The 26377-nt window shown below is 30.8% G+C and overlaps 1 protein-coding gene across 2 annotated transcripts in view; it reads right to left on the bottom strand.

Annotated features, from left to right (window-relative positions):
- Positions 1-25370, bottom strand: part of LOC147078283 (ATP-binding cassette sub-family G member 4) — a 102940-nt gene extending 77570 nt beyond the window's left edge. Inside the window, exons 1-2 of one of the 2 annotated variants that reach the window (XM_085958161.1) lie at positions 25238-25370; positions 575-846 (exon numbers count right to left, since the gene is read on the bottom strand). In XM_085958161.1, coding sequence (XP_085814287.1) covers positions 575-686 — 112 coding nt within the window. In that variant the 5' untranslated portion in view covers positions 687-846; positions 25238-25370. The remainder of the gene's footprint in view (positions 1-574; positions 847-25237) is intronic. The other variant, XM_085958150.1, reaches the window with a different exon arrangement.
- Positions 25371-26377: the final 1007 nt, after the last annotated feature.

The raw sequence follows: 26377 nt of genomic DNA, 5'->3' as shown, positions 1-26377 counted from the left end.
GACCGTTTTTAGCTATTCCGGAAAATTATTTATTTTTAGAATAAATTTGACATATGTATTAAATCCAGATTAAAAGATGACAGATTTTTTTAACTCGAGAGACATGACTTCTACTTCGGTAGAATTCTCAAAATATCGAAAAATTAACTTCTCGAGATCGTGATTGGCCTTTTTTGATTATTTCTCTAGAATTCTCAAGACTAGATTTCTCGATCACAAACTCTACCCTAGACGTCTACGTTTATTAGGAGTCTGCCCGCATAAAACTCATCCTTTCGTAACATCAAATACAGATGAATGTAATAAAAAAATTAGCTCTACTTTTGTTGTTCAATACGTTAGATTTGTTGGGAAATAATTGCTACATATTTTCTTTTATGAATTCTTGTTTGACAAGTAACTAATTAATTGAAAACATATTCTTTTAGTAATATTAGGATATTAAAAATCCTAAATTTGTAAGACATTGCACCCTTAAAATTAAAACTGGTTTGGTCGGGCAAAGCATCAATAATTGTAGAACAGAATAATAAATGTATACAACATACAAATCCAAGTGATATTATTTACTTACACTTTCTTCCTACCGGTACTGAATAGGTGAGATCTTGAAAGTCAATGTCGATCGGAGGTCTCTGGGGTAGATGCGTCAGTGTTTTTAATCGGACCTCGCTTGGGCCTTCCATTTTAAGTAATTCGCTAATAATAAAATCACAATATTTTTATTTTTAAATAACACTTTTCACGACACTTATCATAACAATGTAATACTTCTTGAAATTCAGTCTTGCTAGTAAGCACTTTGATTTATTTTTATTATTAAGTTAAGATTTAAAAGTAATACATCTGAAAACATTTTTAATAATTCAGTATATTAATAATTTATGTTTAACAACTTTTATCTTTTGTTTAAAATGTAGATACTATTTAATAAGATGTCTGTGCACCTTTTCGAATTATGCATTTGTCATTACGTGCAATACACACCTATATTAGTTGATATCTAACAATATCGACTGTTCCAAGCCAAAAAGGCATTAATGACAAATCACTACCTACTATTCAGGAGAGCAAAAAGAGTGAAAAAATTTAATGTTAATGAGAACAACTTCGTTTCTTTACAACTTCTTTGTTAGTTTTAGAGTTTTTTTCTTTCATTTATGGTAAAATAATATTATTTTGGAGTATGTTGTTATTATTTGTAATTAGAATTATTAAATCACTTAACTCATTTTGGCTGTCCAAGAAAAAATACGAAGTTCATAAAGAAAACACAGAATTGTTTTTTTTTCATTACTTTATTCATGTTTGTTTCTATTGTTTGTATGTTTTATTTGTTTATTATTATCATTTTAATTTTATTACATTACATTAGTGGTAGATACGTTAATTCTTATTGGCTTTCTGTAGGGTTATCACTTACGCCCAAATTGGAAAATCGTAACTCTGTTTGCAATTATGTATCTATAAAGAACGCCCTTTTGCCAATCTGTAGATATTTGTTTGTAAACCTAACCTCATATTTAACTGATAATCACCAAAATGATACTTTGGCCCTTTTGGCTTGGAGTAGTCGATATATAGTAAAATATTATATTCGTCGAACCTTCCATCTAAGTTTGCAATTGGCCAGTAATATTGAATATATTGCAACATGATACATAGGTATTTTTTATGAAAGGCTATATCTCAGTTGAGGCACGGTCTAAAAAGATCGTGGCGGTAATGAAAGATGCGCGGATTGCGGGTCGCGGGTGCAAATGACGCATGCCAAACGAAATATAATTAGTCATATAAATCCAACATGCATCCATTTTATGTTCTGTTTATTGTTCTATGAGTAACAATAATAATATATTCATTGACATGTTTTCTTTATCAAGTAAATGGGTAACGTTTTTAGTCATCTTTACACGATTTAATAATTAGTACTCTCGTCGCCATCACGAAACAAATTGACGTGTTCCCAACTCAACGTTCTCTCTCCGAATAGCAGCGAGTCCAAAATTTCATCGCGCCTATAGTTGAAAATTATTTGCCGTTCCACTAATGTATCGCCTTAAACATATGTTACCTTAAGGTCCATTCCTTCCCATTTAAATAATGATTGATTTATAGATTGAGAAAAGACAACACATTTACATCATACCGGCAAAGTCCCCAAATTCTTTATTTTCACCATTGATATACTACTGGATGAATCATATGCTTCTTAAAATGACGCCCGATTTTCAGCGACTCGGCCTTTGTTAAAACTTACCGAGTAAGCCCAATCTAGCTTGCATCTTACTCTAACTAATAGTCAGCGCATGACGACTTGCTCTGTCTGTTTTGCGTTGCAGCTACCCTTAGGTTCACTATTCCAAGAACGCAAATTTAGTTTTACAGCCAGGGCAATACGGGTGAAATTCGGGAATCCATTTTTTATATTTTTTTTTATATTATACATTATACATTTATATGGCACGTGGGTACTTTAGAGGGAAAAAAAGATAGCGACTTTCGACGTAATATTATTCTAACATTATTTACATACATTCAATTTGTTTAATAATTTATCTTGAAACGGTTATCGGATTAGTATCATTGACCCGAAAGAAAAGTGAAATTATTAACTTTTTGAAAACATTGAATGTTATGATATCTGAATAATTTATCTCTGCTGTGATTTATTGCTGATTTTACACAATAATAAATAACTCTGCCGCAATCAAAAATTAAATTGTATATATTACTGTGAATATGAATAGTTCCGTTTACACTGTGGAAAAAAAATCTCTTTCAATAATTGCAATAATATAATATTATTATATAGCAACTATTGGCATACCAATTCGCGTAGCATGTAGAGAATAAAAGAGTCAATATAAACGAGCCTGCTCACAAACATCTGCTAATATGCACGTACACATTTCATTCTTTTGTAAAAAGATGAATCCAGTTGAAATTTATCTCATTATTATAAATGTGATGATGTATTCATATCATTGTTATCTGTTTATGCATTTGTATTTTGTTTCTTTGGTGGTGATAACTAGGGCCCGGATTTGTATGCAAAAAAAAAAATGATTATATGCATGCACGTATGCACTTAAAATCAATAAAATATGCACTAAAACCGAAGAAATATGCAGTTAAAAATTGTCATTTTTTGCGGGAAAAAATTGTAAATACCCACTTTACCCAATATTACTGACAAAAAATCGAATAACTAGTTAATAATTTTTCAACATAATACGATATCAGAACAAAAAACACAAACAAAGAATATAAAGTTAATCAATTACAATTTTCAAAATAGTTTTTTCACAAGTACCTACAAACAATAATAAATGCAATGTAAACCAAACATAACTTAAAAAACAAAAACGACACACTTAACTATTCCTAATTTTTTTTCAATATTATTATGGCATTCAATTTTTCTGCATAGGTATCTGTCAGTATTTTGTTTATATGTGGAAAACTACCTCTCAACATCCACTTGGGCAAACTTTAAATAATAGTGCCCGAGTTAACTTCACTTTTTTCACTGATAAATCCACAGCTCGGAGATGGCATTAAAAATGCAAGTGCATCTAAACTATCTTCCTTCCTAACTTAGTTATATTTCGATAAAATAATTAAAAAAACTAAAATTATAAATTCAAAAGCTCTAAAATATGCATTTATTTATGAAATATGCACTAATGTCTCAAATATGCTCTAACGACTCAAATATGCATTTATATGCACAATAAAATTTTATTTTTGGATTCTGTGCCTTTCAAAACAGATTTCTGTGCAACTCTCATAGCTGTGCATACACCCTAACAAAACATGCACTAGCATATAAATCCGGGCCCTAGTGATAACTGTCAATTCTTGGTGAAAATATATGCTATAAAATAATATGAAACACAAACAAATCGCCCTAATGATTATTAAATTTAACTACTAGAATAATTACCTACTAAGTATTGTGTATTACTTTAACATTTCCTTTACGATGCTTTTAAAAATCCGTGTGCCCCGGCGATGTTACCTTGGGTTACCGATTGACAATAATACAGTAGATAAAAGTAACATGCTTATTTTGGCAACGTACCTCAGTGTAATAACGTCACCTGGTAATTATTTACCAGGTGTATCTATGTATATTGTAGCATTTAATTACTTTTTAATTAAGTACCACATTTAAATAGCATGATAATTATATCTAATGTCCCCCTAATCAGGACACAACAGCTGTGGCGTTCGCGCTGTAAGGATTAAAAATATCAAAAGTGTATCAAAACAAAACTATGTATTGTGTATTACTTTAACCTTTCCTTTATGGTGCTTTTTTAAAATCCGTCTGTCCCGGTGATGTTTCCTTTGGTTAGCATACGATATTGACAATAATACGGAAGGTAAGAGGGAAATGCTTATTTTGGCAACGTACATAAGTGTAATGAGGTCTCTTCATAATTATTTGTTATTTGTTTTATCTTTAAAAATATCAAAACTGCATCAAAACTTAATTGTAATCATACGAGTACTTCCATAGATTCTCATGGCCTACAAGAAGACCGGTTATAAGTCCACTGATAAGTTTGCTGTGCGGGTCCAGTAATAAGTAAATCATACAACATGCTTTATGATAGCATTTTAACTAAAATCTGACAAATGTCTATCAATTATATGTATTTACTGGATAAAACTGTAGATTTTGAAAATAGTATCATTTTAATTATATGTAATATTGATAACTCCTTGAATAGATAAAATATGAAAATGACGAAGTACATAATAACTGAAATAATCTCAGTTTAATGGGCTGGGTTACCCCAAGTAACATTACAGCATTGATTGGGTTTTAACTAATGTGTTTGTATGTAGATAGATGGTCGTAGCTTTGGCCAATTCTGATAAAGTGTCAGTATTTAAATTTTATATGGGAATATATAGGTTAATATAAGTAAATATCTAAATATCTTATTTATTGACTTGAAATCAACCTTCTATCTACCATGTCAGTCGAAATAACGTCAAGCTACAGTGCTTAAGAAAAAACTAAATCATCTCGGTTAAAAGACATATTTACTTATATTATTATAGAGATGCTTATATAAAATTTAACAAAAAAAATTATGAACGACCATAGTATGAACAAAATTAAGTAGATTTTTTCATCGTCTGAAAATATTTTTCGATTAATCCATTATATCGATTCCAGATTTCAATCGACATTTCTAATTAATTAATACAAGAAAATATTTGGTACTGTTCGGTTAAAGCGGATACAGCGGAAAACGCATTTTGAAAATAGCCGATAAACTGGATTATTTGCTAGGTTAACCTAACCAAACCTAACCTAACCTAACCTAACTCAACCTAACCTAACCTAAACTAATCCAAACTAACAAATAATCCAGTTTATCGGCTATTTTCAAAATGCGTTTTCCGCTGTATCCGCTTTAACCGAACAGTACCAAATATTTAAGCCAAAAACGAATGCATCATTTGTCTCCTTCAAACGCGCCATCTCCGAGGTACTTACCGGTATATATGTATTGTGTAGCTTGGTTTTAAAATCAGCCAAGTCCATAATGGATGAATAGGAGAAAAACAGCTTTTTTTATTTTCTCAAGTACACAGTCACGAGGGTGAGAGTTTATATTATTTCGATTAAAATTAATAAGTTCCTTATTTCGATAATGTAAAAATGTTAAAAAGCAGTAGTTCTTCAACAATTCAAAAAAAAAGTCATAAATACCTAACGATGGACTTGGCTGATTTTGAAATCTAGCGACACTATTGATCTCAATTTGAGGTGATCAGTGTTTTTTTTTATCATGATATTGCTTTCTGTACAATGTATCAAAACTTTTTATATTGTCGTATCGTCGAATGGTACGCGTAGTCCCTGGGGTACGGGAAGAGTTTGGTGGGGTACGCGCTGCATCGGGCTTTGGCTGCGCCTGGTGCAACAAGCATTAATACGACATCAATAGTACATCCATTTTAGAAGGTTTATCGCATGCGGAAGGAGACTAATTGTTGGAATAGGCTTCAGATGGATTCTTGAAAAATAAATATAAGAAGTGTACTTTAACATCATTCTGGTTGCAAATACAACATGTGTATACAGTTTTAACAGAGAAAGTCCTGAAATACATCTTGCCTTTTCCAACTTCATAATAATATCTATGTGAAGTTGCTTTTTCAGAATTTGTAGACATTAAGTAAAAAAAAAGGAACAGGTTTTTGGATGTAGAACCGCATCTCAGATTAAAATTAACAACCAGGGAACCAAATTCGGATGATCTATCTCAACATAAACAATTTCATCCTTCTCATTGATAATAATGAATATTGTTATTTAAAATATAACTTTTATTTATATTTTATTATGAATGAATTTTATTTTCCGTTTATTATTATTTTGTTTATGTACTAAAAAGGAAAAAATAAATATATTTTGATTGTTATTAAAGTATAACTATGCATTTTTTTGACGAGGGGCACTCAGTGTTACGAAAATTATAGAAGGGGTACACAGGTGTCGAAAGTTTGGGAAGAAACACTGGCTATAATATGAATATTTCTGTGAACAATGTTGTTAGTTATTGTAAAAACCTTTTTAATCATTGTAGTTTTTTTTCATATTAAATTCGTACACTATTTTTACATGCGACCTAAATAAAAAAATCGGATATTGCTTATGAAAAAAATATAAAATTATTCGTGTACGTACCTGCCTACAAAGTGAGTATTTTATATTTATGAGATGTAAAAGGAAATTTTTGAAACATGCAAATTAAGCACCACACATCATTACTGAATACAATGACTAAATAAATTATGTTAATTCAAAACATTATAATGTAACCGTACCACTATTTTTAATACATACAATTTTCTAATGCTCGACTTCAAAAAAACATTGTTAAACAAGATTTTGCATACACTTAAATTACAATAATAATTATGTTAGAGTCCAAAAGTCGGTAGGTCATATATTTTTGATATTAGGAACTAGTTTTTTTATAGCAAAAATACAATTCAATTATTAACACTAATTATTTATTTCTATAATTCATGCAATGAATACAATATCCGATTGAAATGTTTGCATGTAAAAATCCACTATTACAAAAACTCTGCTGGCGAAAACTTGTCAAAACCACACCATGTCTTATTAGTACGGTATAGATTTTCGTAATGCCATCCGCTCACGTGAATTGAATACTGAGACTGAAACTCCAGCATCTCTAATGTATTTCAATGGCGGCTCGCTGACGGCAAGACTGGAATCTCTCAGTTTTAAATCGTCAGAGACCGAAACCGAAGAGACGCGACATGAAGTCTCACAGTCTCTCAGTTTCCAGTCACCCATAAAATAGTGGCACCAATATCAGTAGATTCGATGAAAAATCATATTTTCTTACCAAAATTGATAGCACTGAACTGAACTAAACAGCAATAACTTTACTAGTCAAGACGTCAAAAGTTAAAGATGGGCGAACCGATTTTCAATTTAAAATATGTGGCAGATGTTGAGAAATACTCCTGCCTGTATAATAACAGGCTGCCAGAATATTTCCGTAAAGATATTAAGGAAAAAGTTTAGAATGAAGTAGGAAAGACAGTGGGTTTGACACTTTGAGGTTATGAGATTGTTAGGTTTCAGTGGCGCCGTGTGCGACGCATCAGTCACTGGCCAGTTTATGAGTTCCATCACCAACCAGTTCGTCAGATTTTAGTTTCTGCGTGAGCGGATGGCCTTAGACGTACTAGTTACTTAGTAACAAGTTTTATTATAAAACCTCTGATGGATGGAAAATAGTTCCTGCTTCTCCAGATCCAGAATCCCGGGGGGCGCAGGTTCAAACCTGGTGGGTGTCATATTTTTTTCAAAAGGATTTTTTCTAGTGGTTGCATATTTTTCAGAAGTGTTTTAGTGTTTTCAAATTATGTATGTTCAAAAAAAATAGTGCCTACCTAATTAACTGAAATGTACATATTGATATAAATATTTTCAAAATCAAACTTAATTCGGAAATATTTCGAAAAAATAATGATTGGGAGGGGGTCGGAAGAAGCCAACGAAGACCGTCATCCAGTAGTTGACATTGTAAAGACCCCCTGTTTTTAACGTAGTGATATATTATAATAGTGATCTAAATCTGTTGCTGTCTTCAATATTTTACTAAGAATGAGTTCCATGAATGAAGGCCAATTTTAAAAATCTAAATACAATATGTAGGTAATAATAATAATAATGGTAATTGAATTATTACATACCGGAAAATGAAATGTCAATAAGGCGAAGCGATCATTTTTATAAAAAATTAAATGAAAAATATTTAAAAATAAAATGGCAATATTTAAATATATAATAAGTATTAATCATTGTTATATTAATGCTTGCATTCAAACGATGAAACTAAATAATATCCAAAGCTGTGCTAAGCTAGCACGTCTAGCTGTGCTGTATAATGCTATATTTTAACAGCAGCAAGAGAGGTGCTGTTAAAATATAGCACCTATTGCAACAATTACAAACATCTTATTGTAATTGTTACAATAAGTGCTAATACCTTGATACAAACCTACCCTAAGTTCGATAATATTTATCACTTTAGCGGTCGATAAGTATAGAGTAGACCCGCAGGAGTACACCCTCGCGTTAGCAAGGGTCCCCGAAATTAAAAAAATGTTAAAAAATAACCGAATCTCAGGCAACCATGTTAGAAAAACATGTAAGTAAATTCTTTTTTTACAATATTACGGGACTGTTTATTACAAAAAGTAAATGCAATACCTAAGTGAAGTCATAAAATGGTCACCTATTAATAGTTGCAGAATTAATACCTTCTCTCGATACATTCACTGTTGAGTAATGAAATTTTTCGAGAATCGAGAAGGATCGATTCAAAAGTCACTGTTGAACCCGAGATATTCATAATATTTAAGACTTTTGTCGAACCAACTAACAGAGATTATGATATTAAAGCCATCTAGATGGGGCATTGATCTGTGATACATTAATTGTATTTTAGATGTAGAAACGACGTAAAATGAAAACATTGTTTCCCCAATTGGTGTTGCGTGTGCGGCTCTTAATATTTAAATCCGCCCCCGGATCCGCATCCGCAACCATATTACCACGTTTTTCTTAGCTCGTATTCTTGTTTGTCCGGTGGTTGTTTATCCAGTACATATCTTGCAATCGATTTTTAACTAACTTTCCTACTAGCTAGACATTTGTAACTTTTAGAATATATCAGAACACGATGCCAATGCATTTTTTTAATACTTTTAGCCATCTTTAAGTAGAATTGAATTCATTTTCAGTTAATTCTGTTTTGTATGAAAAGTTATTTCGGAAGAAATCCGTAATCCAATCCACTATTATTGGTTGCTAGGGGTCTGGGGTCCTAGAAACTAAATTATTAATATATACGTGCGTTACTATGGAAATCAAAATGACATTTTAGTATTCAATATTTGTTTGTTTGTTGCAAAATAGGAAAAAATGATTTGTTGACAATTGCCTTATTTGTCCTTAATTATTTATACATAAAATTGTCAAGTTTATATGATTCAACGGAAAATTTATAAACTTTGTAAATAAAAAATTCTTTTTATCTTGTAATTTTTTTATTAAACTGGCGTTATAATCTTTTATGACTGCATAACTGACGTAGGTCACACTTAACCTCTCTTGTTTCTCTTGTTACCCAGTGCTTATCAGGGTTATTTCATAAACTTTATACAGTTCTCTAGATCTATCGCATTTAACTACGGTATATCGGCGGCTCTCGTAGTGCAGTGCGTAAGACGCTCACCTTCCACCCGAGAGTTCCTGGGTTCGATCCCAGTCAGGAAACACAATATTTATGTGTTTTTCTCAAAGCCTGGGTGTTTGTGATTGTTCAAAATTACTAACAACTACCTTGTACGAAAAATCATGGACATGGTTATTAATAATTATATAAAAAAACTACGGTACTTACATCTGATTTGTGCCCAAGATATTCACTATTTCTATTTGGGGTAACTTTGCTTGAAGTTAAAATAACCGTTAGTATGACCACGATTCCTTGTAAAAAATCTGTCGATAATCGATATGACTACAACTCTGCGGATGCTTACTCCACTTATGAATGAACATGGTAATTTATTTCACTTCTTTGGTATAGGCAGGTAGCTATATAAATAATTTGTAACAAATAAACACTTAGCTTACCTAATAGACTGACTTTAGTTTGTAATAATATTAAACAAAATAAACGAGAAAACTTCTCGACTTTATGACGAAAGCATATTATAATACCTATTCATACCTTTTGCGTACTTCAAATGACCTAGATTCACAGTATAATATCATTATTATGACAACATAGTACCTTAGCTCAGGCTTCGACAAACTTTGTACAAACTTTTCAGTAGAGCCAAATATGAATAAGCTTTTTTCAAAAGATATATATTTATAATATTTATATGGTGGGGAGAGTGGAAAAGCGTGGAGAGATTGGTCACATGATTATTATTTTAGATGCTAAAAAAATGGAGAGGAAGTGCACATTTACGTTTAAAATTATTCTGTAGATCTTCTAAAGCAGTCACAGATATAAAATAAACCATTTTTTATTCAACGACTAAAACACAAGACTTGAGAATATAACATTCTATAATATATATACATAATTTGAAAACATCTCATGCATATAACCACTAGACAAAAATATGATACCCAACGGGACTTGAACTTGTAACCGCTGGATTCACTCCAATGTGCTTTTCCAATTAAGCTACCGGCATCCTACTTAATGGGTTTTAGTTTTGCACTATTTCTTTTGAGTCGTTTTTGCGACCCGGGTTTCGCCTTTCGGCATCTTCAGACACTTATAGTTTGTATATGAAATTCTTATTAAATTGGAATATTATTTGGAAAACTACACTGGCGCAAATCCAATAGTTACAGGTTCAAGTCCCACCGGGTGTCGTATTTTTTATTCTAAAATTATTTTTTTTTCTAGTGGGTATATGCATGAGATATTTTTAAATTATGTATGTACAATAATATATAATATATGGTATTTAGAGTTAAATTACTCTTTCGTCGTTAACTACAACAATTGCGATTCAATAGTGTTCGTTCCAATGTCAAAGGAGAACAAAATAATTGAATGGCGTTGGTATTGAGAGTATTTGTAATAACATCTAAAATCCCTTCGATATTTTTGGATTCCAGAAACCTTTCTAGAAAAGATTTGCTCAGGCTAATAATAACTGTTCCGAACCCAGAATCCAGTTAATTACCACAACTCGGTCAGTGCTAAAGACACTTCCTGGCGTGTAGCAATTAGCATGATAATTAAATGTGGCAATTAACTAGTCAGCAGTGAAAGTATACGTATCTAATAGTGGCGAAGGGTGGAGGTAGACTGTTAAGAACCGACATAAACAGTGCACACTAAACTTTATCAGTAATACATATTTGTTTTCATTAAACTAAAGTACAATGTGTAGATAGTGTTGCTAAGTTTTTAAGATTCAACAATAATAATATATTCATTGACATATTTTCTTTTTCAAGTAAATGGTAACGTTTTAAGTCATCTTTACACGATTTAAGAATTAATACCCCCGTCGCCATCACGAAACAAATTGACGTGTTCCCAGCTCGACGTTCTCTCTCCGAATGCCAGCGAGTCCAAAATTTCGTCGCGCCTATAGTTGAAAATTATTTGCCGTTTCACTGATTTATCGTCTTAATTGATTTTTAAAAACTAACCAACATCATCTGTATATTGTAGTCTTAGTTCAATAAAAAAATACCTTTGACTAACAAAGTTTAGTGTGAAATATTTATGTCAGATCTTAACAGCCTACCTCCACTCTTCGCCACAGGTATCTAAAGACCTCACGCCATGCGTGTTCTTAACACGGAATGTGTTGATGGCATTGATTTCTGTGCAAATACGGTAGTTTTATTATCACATTCAATATTTCTGAAGAACCACGCGCGTGTATCAAAGAGCCACATGTGACTAGCGGGTACCAATTTTGCGATACCTGTTTTAGCTGAATAGTTAGTAACATTCACTTTTAATTTAGTGCAAAACGTTCACTTTTAGGTCAGTTTACTGGGTAAGCGTTTTCCGCTGACGACACTACAGATTCCGTTTATCAGAGAAAGGTAAGTAATCAATAAATAAATACTTAAAAATAATTGAGTGCAGTGACAACTTGCATTGGGGCGACTGTATGCATCGGATCACTGACCGGCATGCTGTTTTCATTTGATTGCAATACATCTACACAGATGCTTAGCTATTGTAATGGATAAATGTAATATGTTTTAATGGCATTTAATTTATTTTTATGATATAATATATTATTTAAAAACTTTCCAATATTTATTATATTATGTGGCGGCTCTCGTGGTGCAGTGCGTTGGGCTTCTACCCGAGAGTTCTGGGTTCGATTCCCGGTGAGGATACAATATTTATGTGTTATTCTCAAAGCCTGGGTGTTTGTGATTGTTCAAAATTACCAAAATACCTTGTACGAAAAAGCAAGGACATGGTTATTAATAATTCTAAAAAAATATTCAATTCAATTCAATTTATTTTACATATTGTGAACATTACACATTATAAGTTTAAAACGTTCACAACATGCCATGAAACATTATTATAAAGAAGAAGAAAAGGTACCTAATAAAAGCGATAAAAATGAAAATATATGAAGAGAACATAATATTATAAACATACAAAAGCAGTGAAATTAATATTATACATCAGCTACAGAAGTTCAAATAAGTACCCCGAGTTTGCTAAGGAGACCCTATTTTAAGAATTTATATAATAGCGTTCACCTAAACTCACCTCACGCAAGTGGAGTATAATATAAACACCCGAAGCAATTTGGTTGAATATAGTTATCGCCCTCCCAATTGGTCTCCCAGTGGCAGGTTAGTTCTGCACCTTGGGATAATAAACAACTGATGCTCTCTATGTATATGCACCAATCGGGAATGGTCAGGGATTATCATCAAATTTAATAGTTTTTTTTCTGATAGTTTAAATTTATTCATTATAGCATAGAAATCTGGTCAAATTTAAGTTAATTTTGATTTAGACCAGTGGTTTCCAAACTTTATGTTACAACGCCCACATTTAAATAAAATCTAATCTTGGCGCCTCCCACCACCATTTATTTCATAAAATAGTATATACGTTTTTATCAATATTGAAAATAATATATATATTCATTTTAAAATTATTTTGTTTTTTTAATTAATGTGATGAATGTGCTTGTTTATTATTAGCACACAGTTTATCAAATCTAGGTGTCATTGATGAGTTGAAGAGAGTGCTACCCGTAGCTCTTTTTCTATTACAAAACGGGATATTTGGATTCCATTGCAACTAATGCAAAAAAATTAAAACCACAATTAAACTAGGGTTTCCCTCTGAAATTTGTATTTCAATAAAGTATCGTATGATAATTCTATAAATTTGTCCTTTTCAATAGTAGTCAATCGGAATTCTATAATTATCTCATTCATCGACAAATAGATTTTGTAGTATGCCGTTTTATGCTCTATGCACATGCAAACTGCAATCCAGTAGTTACATTTCTGTTCAAGTTTTTGCGCCCATTTTGCACTTACTAGTCCCCGCCTCCCAGTTTGGAAATCGCTAACCTAACCTATGGTATATGTAATAGGTAGGTGCATTAAATGGAAAAATACTTGAAATTGGTATTTTTGAGGTTCCCACGCGTGAAAAATAAATATTTCGCAAATTTATAATTAATCACTTGTTATAATGATCATAAACATCACAAATAATTATGCTTTAAGGAAAAATGTAATAAATGCAATAAATTTATTATAATATTACTTCCTGCTTTTCCACATACAGGTTCATTAAACAATTAATTCCGTGGATTGAGTAATATCTATTAATACAATAATAGTTATTGCATTGTAGAAATTTTATTAAATACTATCATTCTTGTTTTCATTAAATATGTATAATTAAAAAAAGACAACAATTTAACGAGTTTATATATAATTGAGTTATAAATAATAGTAATTAGTAGATAAATAAATTATCTATTACATTATAGCGGGATACCCCTAGGGCTAGAATAGAATCAAGTACCTACCTATGTATAAATAGTTTTGTATTAAGTACATAATTAGATAATATTTTCCCAATCTGCTTAAAATATTGCCCAAAATATGAAAATGACCATATATTTTTTTATACTTAATGACCAATCTAATAACAATATCAGCAATCTCCAAATATATTTTAAAAAAATGTAAATTTCTTCGAAATACGCCGTTTTGTTAAGTATACCGACTTAAAAATACGAAACAAAAACGTCCGCAGTCTCCACAATAGGCCTGATTTTTTTTTAATTTGAAGCAATAATGGCAATATCCATTTCAGCAAATAAATGATTTAGTCTTTGTCACGTGACATGTTGATGCGATTTTTACAGTTCTGTTCCATCATTTAATTCTACAATATATTTTGTAACATACGTTTTTTTATTGAAGTTATACTTCTTTTGGGGCGTTTGGTAGATAGTGAAATTGAGAGCTGTGCGCGCACACCGTTACGAAAGTGCGCGAGAGTATGAAGTTAGCTGTGAATCAGTCAGCTGCATAGAAACGCAAGTTTGATAATAGAATTTTTCCGTTGCCTAGGGAACGAATTTATTATTGTCGGCCATTTGAAATTCCTTACGTAAACAAACGATTAAACGTCAGAGTGACAGTTGTTACTTAAAAATAAAAACAACGAGAAATAATTATATGAGTTAAAGTAGGTATATAGAAATAAACCAACGGCGCTCCAATAAGCGGCCCTTTTTCTTGAGTGTGTAATTTAACAAGATAATTAAGAGCTAGTCGAAGAATCTAGGTTATCACAAGTTTTGTTTTCGTTTTGTTACGCCAAAGAAGTATAACTTCTAACGCGCGTATATTTAGTACACACACCGATTTTTTGGTGTAATTTAAATTGATATAACTGTTAGCAGTTTATAACGAAAACAGTAATGTCCACGATGACTTAAAATAAAATTATAATTAATATTTTCCCAGTTACTAACACTACTATCAATTTCGTTAATATTTGTTAATGTAAAGTGTGTATATACTGGAATATGTATATTTGTTTAAAATGTCTCTTTTTTTAAATGCGGTACACGGTTTAATGTTATTATTTATTTCGGTTTAAAAAATAAATCGATTTTTCATCAGAATCTCTCATTACGGAAATCGATTTATACTGAATTCCATTTTTAAAAATAAAAACAAAAGAATTTCTTAGTTCTAATTATTCAATGTAACGCACACCAGTTGAATACAATCGCTGTAAATACAACAAAACTGCACTAAATATAGTTAGTTACCTACGTCTTCATTAGTATGAATATCACGTTCGGATTATTTCTTAAGACGTAAAACAAAAGTTCCAAAACAAAACACTGAAGGTTTATTATTATAAGATATACAAACACAGACGTCAAAGTACACTTACAAAGCAATTTGAAGAAATATCGGCGGCACCTTATTCAAAAGAATTTTATACAAACTTTTATCAATGAACACAAAAGCCATGTATTACTAAAGTTCATTCACTGTGGCAAGGTAATTTATTTTAATAAAACTATACCTACCTCTACATAATATGATATTAAGAGGTTTGCTCTCGTTTATTCACTGTCTCAGAAAGATGTATCGTTCAAGCATAATTAAAATATTGTGATAGTACCACTAGATAGATATTTTATAGATAAACGAATATTTTTTTTGACTATTTTCTACTAATGGCTTAGATTAGGTAAGGTTTAATTACATTTTAAAAACCAACAAACTTTGTTTACAGATTGTAGTCTTAGTTCAATGAAAACAAATACGTATGACTGACAAAATTTAGCGTACACTATTCATGTTGAATCTTAACATCCTACCTCCACCCTTCACCACTGATACTGTGATACTATTAGCCACTTTGGAAATCTTTTTACGCGGACATACAGAAAATTTGCAAGTACAGTGTGTTGGGTTGGTGTGTAACGAAAAATCGTCATTCTGAGACTAAAAACGAAAACTGCAATGAAAAATTGCCCTGACGTGGCTCGAATCATCTACATTTCGACCTGCAGTTAAATTCATTACCGCTGAGCTATACCTCCATGCCCAGATTAGCGAAGATATTTTAGTTATATTATACTTCATGTCACCCACGACGGCTTAAGCGCCGATTTATAACGTAGTGGGTCCCAGGTTCGAATCCTGGGTCTGGCAAAATACACACATTGTTTTTCAATTTGTGTATGAGTTAGAGTATGGACGTAATAGGTTTTGAGCAAGTGGCTGATATCCATTTCTCGTAAAAACAAAATCTGTTAATACAAACCTCTACTGTGTGGCAGCCCATATGATCTTATTAGGATCAGACATGGTCGAATATACTTTGTGTATTATTTAACAAGAAAACTTGAAAAAAATAACAGCTTGAGTTGAGTTCAAACCATCAACTTTTTGGTTAGGTTAGGTTAGGTATATAGATATCTATCTAAATATTCTAAACAATGCAGTTTCTTTATACAGCATAAATTGTATCAATTTCGTGTTAAAAATAATTCTCAAAATACTTATGTAACTATTTATTAATAAAACAAAACAATTATTCAATCCATAAAAAACTTATTTCAAGGTTTATTTTGTTTATATACATTTAATAATATACCTAATATGAAATTTACTGATTGAGTGAATCTAAAAGTGCGTTAAAATGCTTGAGATCTTTGTTAGGACTGTAACTGGCGATAATAGTGTGAAGCTCCCAACATATTGACATATTGCAGCTACGAGAATTTAAACATTTGTCATAGTAACTTTTAATTAATACATACATCATTTTGAAAACACTTATGAGAAAATATACTTTATGTCGCAAGGAATCTTATAATGCATAATAATCAGTTTTCCCATGAATCAACCATGTCGTCAGTTCAAGAGATAAAATCTATGTAATTATTTAATTAATCGAGCTGCACATGGCAAACTGTAATTAACTGCATTTAATATAATAATATATGTAGATTAGAAGAGCAATAATTATCACTATAATTGTTCTAAAAAAATAATTCTACAAACTTTAAATGATTTATAATTTATATCAGCTTTATGTATATATCTATATTAATAATATAATTGAAGTGTATTTAACTGATTTCAAAATACTTGACTTTTATTTAAAGTTTTTTAATTTTGACTATTTGATACAACAGGGGTGGGTGTCAACTAATTTTTAAATAAGATCTACTTTGGAGATGAAAAATTCTCCGCGATCTACTTTTTCTGAAATTAAGCACATATATTATAATATTATATAAGTAAAGTATATAATACATATACTTTTAAACCAAAATATAATCTTACTTAGAAAATTAAATAAAGCGTAATATATAGAAGAAAAAAAATATTTATATAACTGTAGTTATTTTATTTTGAGCTTCCGGATGCTACAGAGTTTGAATTACTTATCCTACATATCGACATACAGACTAATATCGATGCTACACAGTTTCTAGACTACATTACTAGTACGAGTTTGGTACAGCTTTGTCTCAATATCTTAAATCACAATAATAACGCACTTGCAACCATTCATTAGGACTGGGTAAAGTTGTCAGAGAGCAACGGTGGAGTGTTGAGGTGAGGTGAAGGGACGGATACTCTTCGATACCCAACTGATGCCGATCGCACGGGATTGGTGGGACCTAATAATAAAAATGAATCACGAGTATATAAAGAATTCATATAGCAGCGATGGAATGGTCGGGTGGGGTGCGGATAGAGGCCCTCGCCTACATCCAAACGTAGTATGTCTCATTGATTTGCAAAAATCAAATCGAATTTCTTCATTATGTATGCAGGTGTACTTTTTATTTCCATATTTCAAACGGATAAATTCGCGGGCTTTTGTTAGTTTCAAATGAAATAGACATGGCTATTGACATCCAAATCAACTGAATGACCCAATAAATTGAAATATTATATAGTACAGGTACAAAGTAAATAATATGTATGCACATTTTCGAATGAGTAACATAATAAAATGTAATAAACTATTTATTTTTATTCAACGAATGATTCACAAGATTTGAGAATGTAACATTCTAGGCATCCAACATAACGTCTATTCAATTCTAAACTATCCTAAACGCCAAATCTTAAAATGTGCAGGAAAGCGAAATTTAGAAGTTATGAACCTATACTTAATTCTATTTAGTTCTGTAATATCGAAATATTAAAAATAATTTTTTTGTGTTTCAAATTACAATAAATTTTTGGAAATTTTTTCCAATTTCAAATTTATGAAAAATTCAATACATTGGCAAATAATGTCACTTAGGATACTTAAGAAGTGGCATGAAAATAATTGTTTCTTAAATTCAATATAATCCTATGCATTTAGGTTTATACAGAAATGTTGGAAATTTCATACAGAATCGATTGATGTAAAAAAACATATTTCGAAAAATTGGCGCTTAGGATAGTTTAGAATTGAATAGACGATAAGTACGATGATTTTAACTAGTAGTTGAAGTTCCGTCGGGTGTCGAATTTTTTCTAAATAAAAAAATATGCTAATTGTACATGATAATATACATGAGATGTTTTCAAATTATGTAGGTATGTTTAACGATAATATGTATTTCGATATCATCTTGAAAAATGATTAGACATTCAGTTTTTATCTTTTTTTTTTGTAATTTTCCAAGAAATGTTGCTACTACCTTGTGCATTAGTTATTGTTATTACTTATGTTATACTTATTAATTATGTATCTATGTAATATAAAACGCAACACATTTGAACTGGCAAAATATTCAATTGTAATATCAAATCGTCACATCAATACTACAACTAGACAATTGATTTTCACTGTTTTTTAGATAGATATTGAATACCCCACGATGGTCGCGCGGCTTAAGCTCGACCTATATCATCGTGGGTCCCAGGTTCGAATTCTGGGTCTGGCAAATACACGTCATATTGTTTTTCAATCTGTCTATGAGTCAGAGTATGGACCTAATAGGTAGACCAAGTGGCTGACATCCATTTCTCGTAAAAAGAAAATTTGTTAATGCAAACCTCCACTCTGTGGAGTCCCATATGATCCTATTAAGATCGGACATAGTCGAAGAAGATTGAATATGATTCTATATTTTCTTTCCATACAAAAAGATAAAACTAGGTAAGTCAGAAGTTAATGGGAACTGTATTAATTGTGTGTATGAAAATATTAGATAACTTTAAAACCATAAATGCATTAAATAAATAAATTAATATAATATCTACAATATTTTTTCATACAATTTGACATTATTTACTTGTTCCCAATTAGAAAAACACAATTTTCCATTTTAATTCTAAATAATAATTATAGCCTAGATTTACGTTAGTCAAGTAAAGTTTAAATTTAATTTTCCCAAAAATGACCAAATCAAAGTTGTCTAGTTGTAGTATTAAGGTGACGAAATGAAAACTTACTTAATACGTATCTAAGTATATAAATAAGATAGCTGGAAAATATGGGATTATAATAATAAAATTTTTATTTAATGGTTTTATATTTTACTATGCAAAACTGATTTGAAAACTTTGACTTGTATACAATAGTATTCCTGATAGAAATATTGTATAACAATGATGTTTCTTACCATAGTACCAATTTTCTCGTTAAGGCTATATTTCAGTTGAGGCATCAACAACAGGCAAAAAAATCGTGGCTATGCGATTGTGCAAATGACGCGTACCGAACGAATTATAATTTGTCATAAAAATCCAACATGCGTCCATTTAATGTTATGTTTATTGTTATATTACTAATAATAATAGTATATTCATTGACATGTTTTCTTTTTTAAGTACATACGTAAAGTTTTTTAGTCATCTTTAGACGATTTAAGAATATTTTCATCCGACGCCATGAGTAGTAGACTAGTGAGAAATTTCGTCGCACCTTCTTTTAAAAATTCTGAATGAGTGTGATCATAATATAATATATTATCTAAGTATATTTTTTTTGTAAAAAGATTCGTTTAAAATTTAAAAATAAAATTTGTAACATCCTAAAAATAAATCCATTTGAACATGTGCACTAGGTACAATACGATTATATTTTTTGCATTACATATAATTATTATATTAAATACAAAACTGTATGTTCCGGTAACCCATCAACCGTGACCTATCTATTTTAAATATAATAAAAAATATACAGAATTGTTCCAATAACAACAACAACAAAAAATGGTTGACAGCGTAATATTGTGATCACAGATAGACGTGCTCTATTAGTAAAGATATAAAAATATTCATAATCATTAAAAAATAATACAAAGTTTAAATTATTATTAAATGCTTGAATGAGTAGTGAATGCCGTTGCTATTCAGGAAAAAATAACTATCAGCGAAATTAGACAATTTTTAATTTAAATGTATACAGAAAATAAATTTGTCTACGTTTTTTATATTTTGTTTGTTAGAATGGTTTACCAGATAGGCATGTTTAATAATATACTTTATTATTACTAGTTTAATGAATATAATTGTATGAATCCAAAGGCAGATTTAAATCAAAACTATTATTCCTGCCTTTTTCCGAACACATACGATATAATTTACATTATATATATATATTGGTCTCGCTTTGGTTAAGTTTTTAGAGTTACTTTTTCATTAAATGTCTGCGGTGGGAGCTTAATTAAGAGTTCAACCAATTGCTATATATTTTCAAACTATACCAGAATGACACATAGGTACTAAACTTGATTCAATAAAATTCAGTATAAGTTATTATTTTTTCCCGTATGAGCAAACCAACCGTAAAAACATTCGCTATTTTATTACAACATTTTTTACAGCGTTTTTCTTAGGTCGCAGTCTTATTTGTCCGGTGGTTGTTTGTCCGGTACAAATCTTGCAATCGATTTTTAGCTAACTTCCCGACTAGATAGACATTTGAAACTTTTAGAATATATCAGAACACGATCCCAATGCATTTCTTAAATACTTTTAGCCATCTTTAAGTAGAATTGAACTCATTTTCAGTTAATTCTGTTTTGTATGAAAAACTATTTCGACACCATTATTGGTTGCTAAGCGGATGGTCCTAGCAACTAAATTATTAATATATACGTGCGTTACTATGGAAATCAAAATGTCATTTCAGTATTATTTCTATCAAGTACACATTTTTTTGATCGATTAAGCCAGCAAGTCAAGTTTATATGATTCAACAGAAAATTTAAAAACGTTGTATATAAAAAATTCTTTCTTGTAATTATTTATTTTTTTGAATTTGAAGATCATAATAAGCGTAAAGTGGACGCTCGCAAATCAAAAGATGGAGATAAAGCTATTCATAAATGCATATAGGAAAAAGGTAACATGTCACTCAAAACCTCTTAAAATTCAAAAATTGACAAATTATAAAAAAAATAAAAATTGTATTTCAATCTTGAGTAATTAGGTCACATGTGTTTCAAATTTCATTTCAAAATATTAAGTAATAACCTCTCCACGATTTTTTTCACTTCAAAAACACTTAAAATGCGTTTTTCTCAAATCTCAATTTATGCACACGTGCCCTTTTGCTTTTGGGGCGACGATATGAAGTAGAGCTAAAATAATCAATATGTCTCCATTGGGAATTAGATACGTCACTTATATAAATTTATAGATGTGACATTAATAATATTGTTCTATAACAATATATCAGTCAACCTAATATTTAGTAGCTACTTGCAAAAGTTCAATAATTTATTGATAACAATGCCATGACACGCTTTCCTTTATCAATGAAACTGGTATAACTATATACGTCTAACACATATTTTATGATAGTATTGGGTACACTCTGTTAGAGTATACGTTTTATAACTTTGCACTTTTTTGCACTCTTTACTATACTGATATGCCTCTTTGCCTATACCTATACCTTTGCCTATACCTCGCATAAAATTAGATTAAATGATATTCACTCGTATTAATATTTTTGTAGTAATAAATAAATAGATAGATAAATATAAATGTAAAACAAATATTTTCAGAATACATCATTTTCATCCTAGAGCTGGAGTGCAAAGCTATGAAGCATTATACTCGACTACTTACAATATATTTTATAAGATACCTATGTTGAATCATATTACTTTTATTTAAAACTCAGTTTATAATTATTTATTTTCTACATTACTGCTAAAATCAATACAAATATATTACAATATACCCCACGTATTTTTTTATTAATATACAGAGTATATATGAATAAATACAGTTTTGAAAAATTCTAGAAAATAGATTTGATCGACTGTACAACTTAGTTTTGAGTGCCTTTAAGTTATCGAATTCCGTCTTATATTCATATTGTCTAGTACAGGGTTTCCCAAACTATGTTCCGCGGAACACCAGTGTTCCGCCAAACCCGAATAGGTGTTCCGTGACCATTTGGAAAGGTTTCATACACTGCAACACATTTAAAGATCTTCTACTAAGTAAAAGTAAAATAAGTAAAACTAAAATAATTAAAGAATCTACTTCATATTGAAAGGCAAGTGATGATCAATCTCCACTGATGTTTATGACGTCAAGTATCTAGATAGGTCATGGCTCCCACAAGGGGGGGGGGGGCTGACAGGTCTCTAACCCGGCGTGAGAGATCGCCCAGCCAAGTGTGATAAACACACATCACAAACATGCACTAATAGTAAAAAATGTGGCCTGCGGCGCTGTTTCACTTCAAACATACTAACATTTAATAATATGTGGTTCTACCATACTTACAATTTTTGATTATTGTCGATATTTAACATGTCCATAATTGTGCATATCAACATAAAAGCGGGTGTATTAAAAATACAAAAAATCGCTAAAAATACCCTTAATTTTACCTCGAACACCATTTGGAATTTGCAACTGTAGGTCATCACATTGCCTTCGGGATTTGGGGGGCATGAGCTAGGCACAGGCGGAGGACCATCTTATCTGACACCGTGCGCATGAAAAAGATGGGGTATATTGTTTTTAACTGACCGGATGACAAGTCTTGTCAGTTTAACTACAGTTGCCAAAATTGGCAGAACGGTTAGCTGCGCTAATAAATAACCTACAAAATAAACTAAGTGTTCAGTTAAAATTTCCGGGTTTGCGAAGTGTTCCATTGTAGAACAAGTTTGGGAAACCCTGGTCTAGTATGTCTTATAATATGCACGTTTTATTTGGAGTTACTTTTGGCTTTAGGCTTTATTATCAATTATGGTAAATTACATTACTAAATTAGTCTTAACATACCTACAGAAATAATTTGATAAGTGATGTTCTTATACGAATGAATAATGTTTTTTTTATCCAATACTGAATATACACAAGATTGAAGAATTTTAGATTCTTTGTTTTAGAAAAAAACACCATCGTGAAAAACTTCACAAATATACCTATATAGGTATTATATATATACCTATATATATATATTAGAAAAAAATCTAGAATTACTCAGGTGAAATATCGATATAAGAAATAATTCGCATGAATCATAGATGAATTGATAAATAAGAAGTGAAACCACTCACCCGGAAAATGAAAAACGTGACTTTGAGTCCCACTCAATCTAACTTGTACTCTAATTTGTATGTTTCTGAGATTTTTTTCAAAATTGCGTTGGTACATACATACGTTACAGGTTTAATTTCCTGCTTGATTTCTTTAGCGATTTCATGTGAAATCAAAAGACACACAGCTTTAAATAATCACTTACGAAAATGATAAGCTGGCCAGAAGGGGGAACAATTTTCAAACAAAGGGAACGATCTGCGACAGTTGTCTGACAACTCACAGTCAATTTTCCATTAATAAGATTAAATAAATAAATAATTACAGCCACCCTTCGTTTAAAAGACGCCACTTAAAGAAAAGGTATATAGTTGGTTATTGACTTAAAAATTTTACAATTTAGTAATATACAACATCTTCAGAAAATAGATTCAAATCCTACAATTATTTTTGTCCATGGTGAATACATCACTCTTTTTAGAACATGACAATTATCCTTAGTTAAATACAACAAAGAAACAAGAAGAATATGTAATATTTTCAACGGTGCTTTAGAGATTCGATTAAAACTCTACAATATCAGTTTGTGGTCGATTACAGAACAGATAATAATTATAATTCCGATAGGCTATATTCTATACGCTACATTTTGATGCAGGGTTTTGAATGTGTGAGTGTCCTACGAAAATGAAACACGCATTATCCACGTGCAATCTATATTAAATGAGCGTCAATGCATAAACCGAGAGCAGTTGTCGGTATTCGACGTATCACATATTCTTGACAGGTGTTTAAGTTTATCCCGGACTATTTCTTACTCGCGATCGGTTACCTGCCACTCCTTACCCATTACGTATTTCAGTTCCCATTATTTCTGTGTTCCCTGTGGTCGATACACTACTAATAATTAGGGGTCGTACATAAATGACTTCATACGATTTTCAGTATATTCGACCTCCCCTTCCCACATATTTTTTTACATTGTGTTTATATTACGTCACAAAAATCACAAAAATCGTCGAAAATTATCAATTATAGTTTACATAATGTAAAAAATTGAAGTTTTTATATAATATTATTAATAATACTTTATTGACGCGACGTTTTCTACAACTGGCCCGACACAAATCACCACATTATATTATTAGACGCACCTAAGGGCTTAATTTCATATATGGACGAACCGATAAATACATATAAGTACGTTAGTTCACAAGCTATAAACAATTTTACATAGTAGAATGCCTATTCTTAATTTTAAACTTTGAACATTCGTAAAAAATATCATCATCTGATTAATGTTTTCGGTTATCAGTTAATTTATAATAACAAATAATTGTAAGTATATAAATATTTTGTCATTTTTATAAATTAGAGTGAAATATAACTAATATTGTCGCTAGGTTAATAAATTAATAAATTTAGTTAATTTCTGTAAAGCTCTGATATTTACGCGGCAAAAAAAACTTTGTTTCAAAACAATTGAATAAAATTGATTATTATTTAGTGATAAAAAAAAACTTAATAACACAGTAACACGATAAATTCAAATTGTGATAGCAACGCAACATCCGGTCAGACGCGTTCATATATTATACATTAACCCACACTGACCGATAATGCACTTTGACACGGTATTGTTTTCATAATATATATTATTCGCGGCGGAACTGGGGATCGAACCGGCGCATCCCTGTGTACAGTCACGACGTGCTCACCGCTCCACTGTCGACAGTAGAGTGCACTCGAACGGAGTGGGCAGGATACACTGTTCTCTCCTGATCAGCTGGGCAACGCACTTCAACTGTAACACAGATATTGAAACTGTGTGTTTGAATTTTCCGCGGTGTGCGGACCCCGTTGTACAAAAAGGAACCAATACACAATTAAGAAAATATGTTAAATATATGAACGATAGGCAATTTTACATAATTTTACTCTATCATCACGGTGCTTATTTAAAGAAAAAAACTATCAATGTATTGAATAAATTATCAATTAAAAATTTGTGGTATAAATCAATGACAATTTTTAATATTTTTACTCCGGTGAAATCAAAATTAGTGGTAACTGGCTTGCCCTGCCGGGTATGGTAGCAGTTTTGAAGCAGGGTTCACTTTGTTATTTTAGGTCATTAAACCAATGGACTCAAAGAGTGCCGACTGACCTCAAATATTGAATGCGCGTTATGTTTGCGTGAAAAGGTTTAATACATATTATGCGATAGGTGTAACTATTGAAAATAACATATTCTTTAACACCTGTTTAAGTGTATCTCATATTTTTTTCCACTTTCGGAATATATCACATTAGGATAAACCAGTTCCCATTAATTTTTTGTTCGCTGGAATATTCAAATCAGAAACAAACTGTATTATCATAAAAATACATAATAAAAGTACAAAGTATGTTCTAATTATTAATATATAATAAATAGTAAATAAGGGGCCATGCTAAAAATAAATAATAACCAATACGTTATAACTAATGAAAGATTTATATTATATAATATAGTAATACAATGCTTAAGTAATAGAAAAAAAAAATTAATAAATAACATTATATAGGTACCTTTTTAACAAATCCAGAAAAAAGACATATATCAATATCAAATAGGTTAACCGCATGATAGACAGCATCTCGAAACATCACTTCCGTCCAGGTTTTCGAACCACATGATATGACAACTGGTTTTATTGGTGTTTTGCATAAGATATATTTCAAGTGTCGATCTAATACCTTGGAATG

This window comes from Rhyacophila brunnea, unplaced genomic scaffold, assembly GCF_057557595.1.
Source record: "Rhyacophila brunnea isolate RB1 unplaced genomic scaffold, BYU_Rbru_1.0 scaffold_11, whole genome shotgun sequence".
Classification (NCBI taxonomy): Eukaryota; Metazoa; Arthropoda; class Insecta; order Trichoptera; family Rhyacophilidae; genus Rhyacophila; species Rhyacophila brunnea.
The sequence above is the reverse complement of the archived record's forward strand: the minus strand, read 5'-3'. Positions and strand labels throughout refer to the sequence as shown.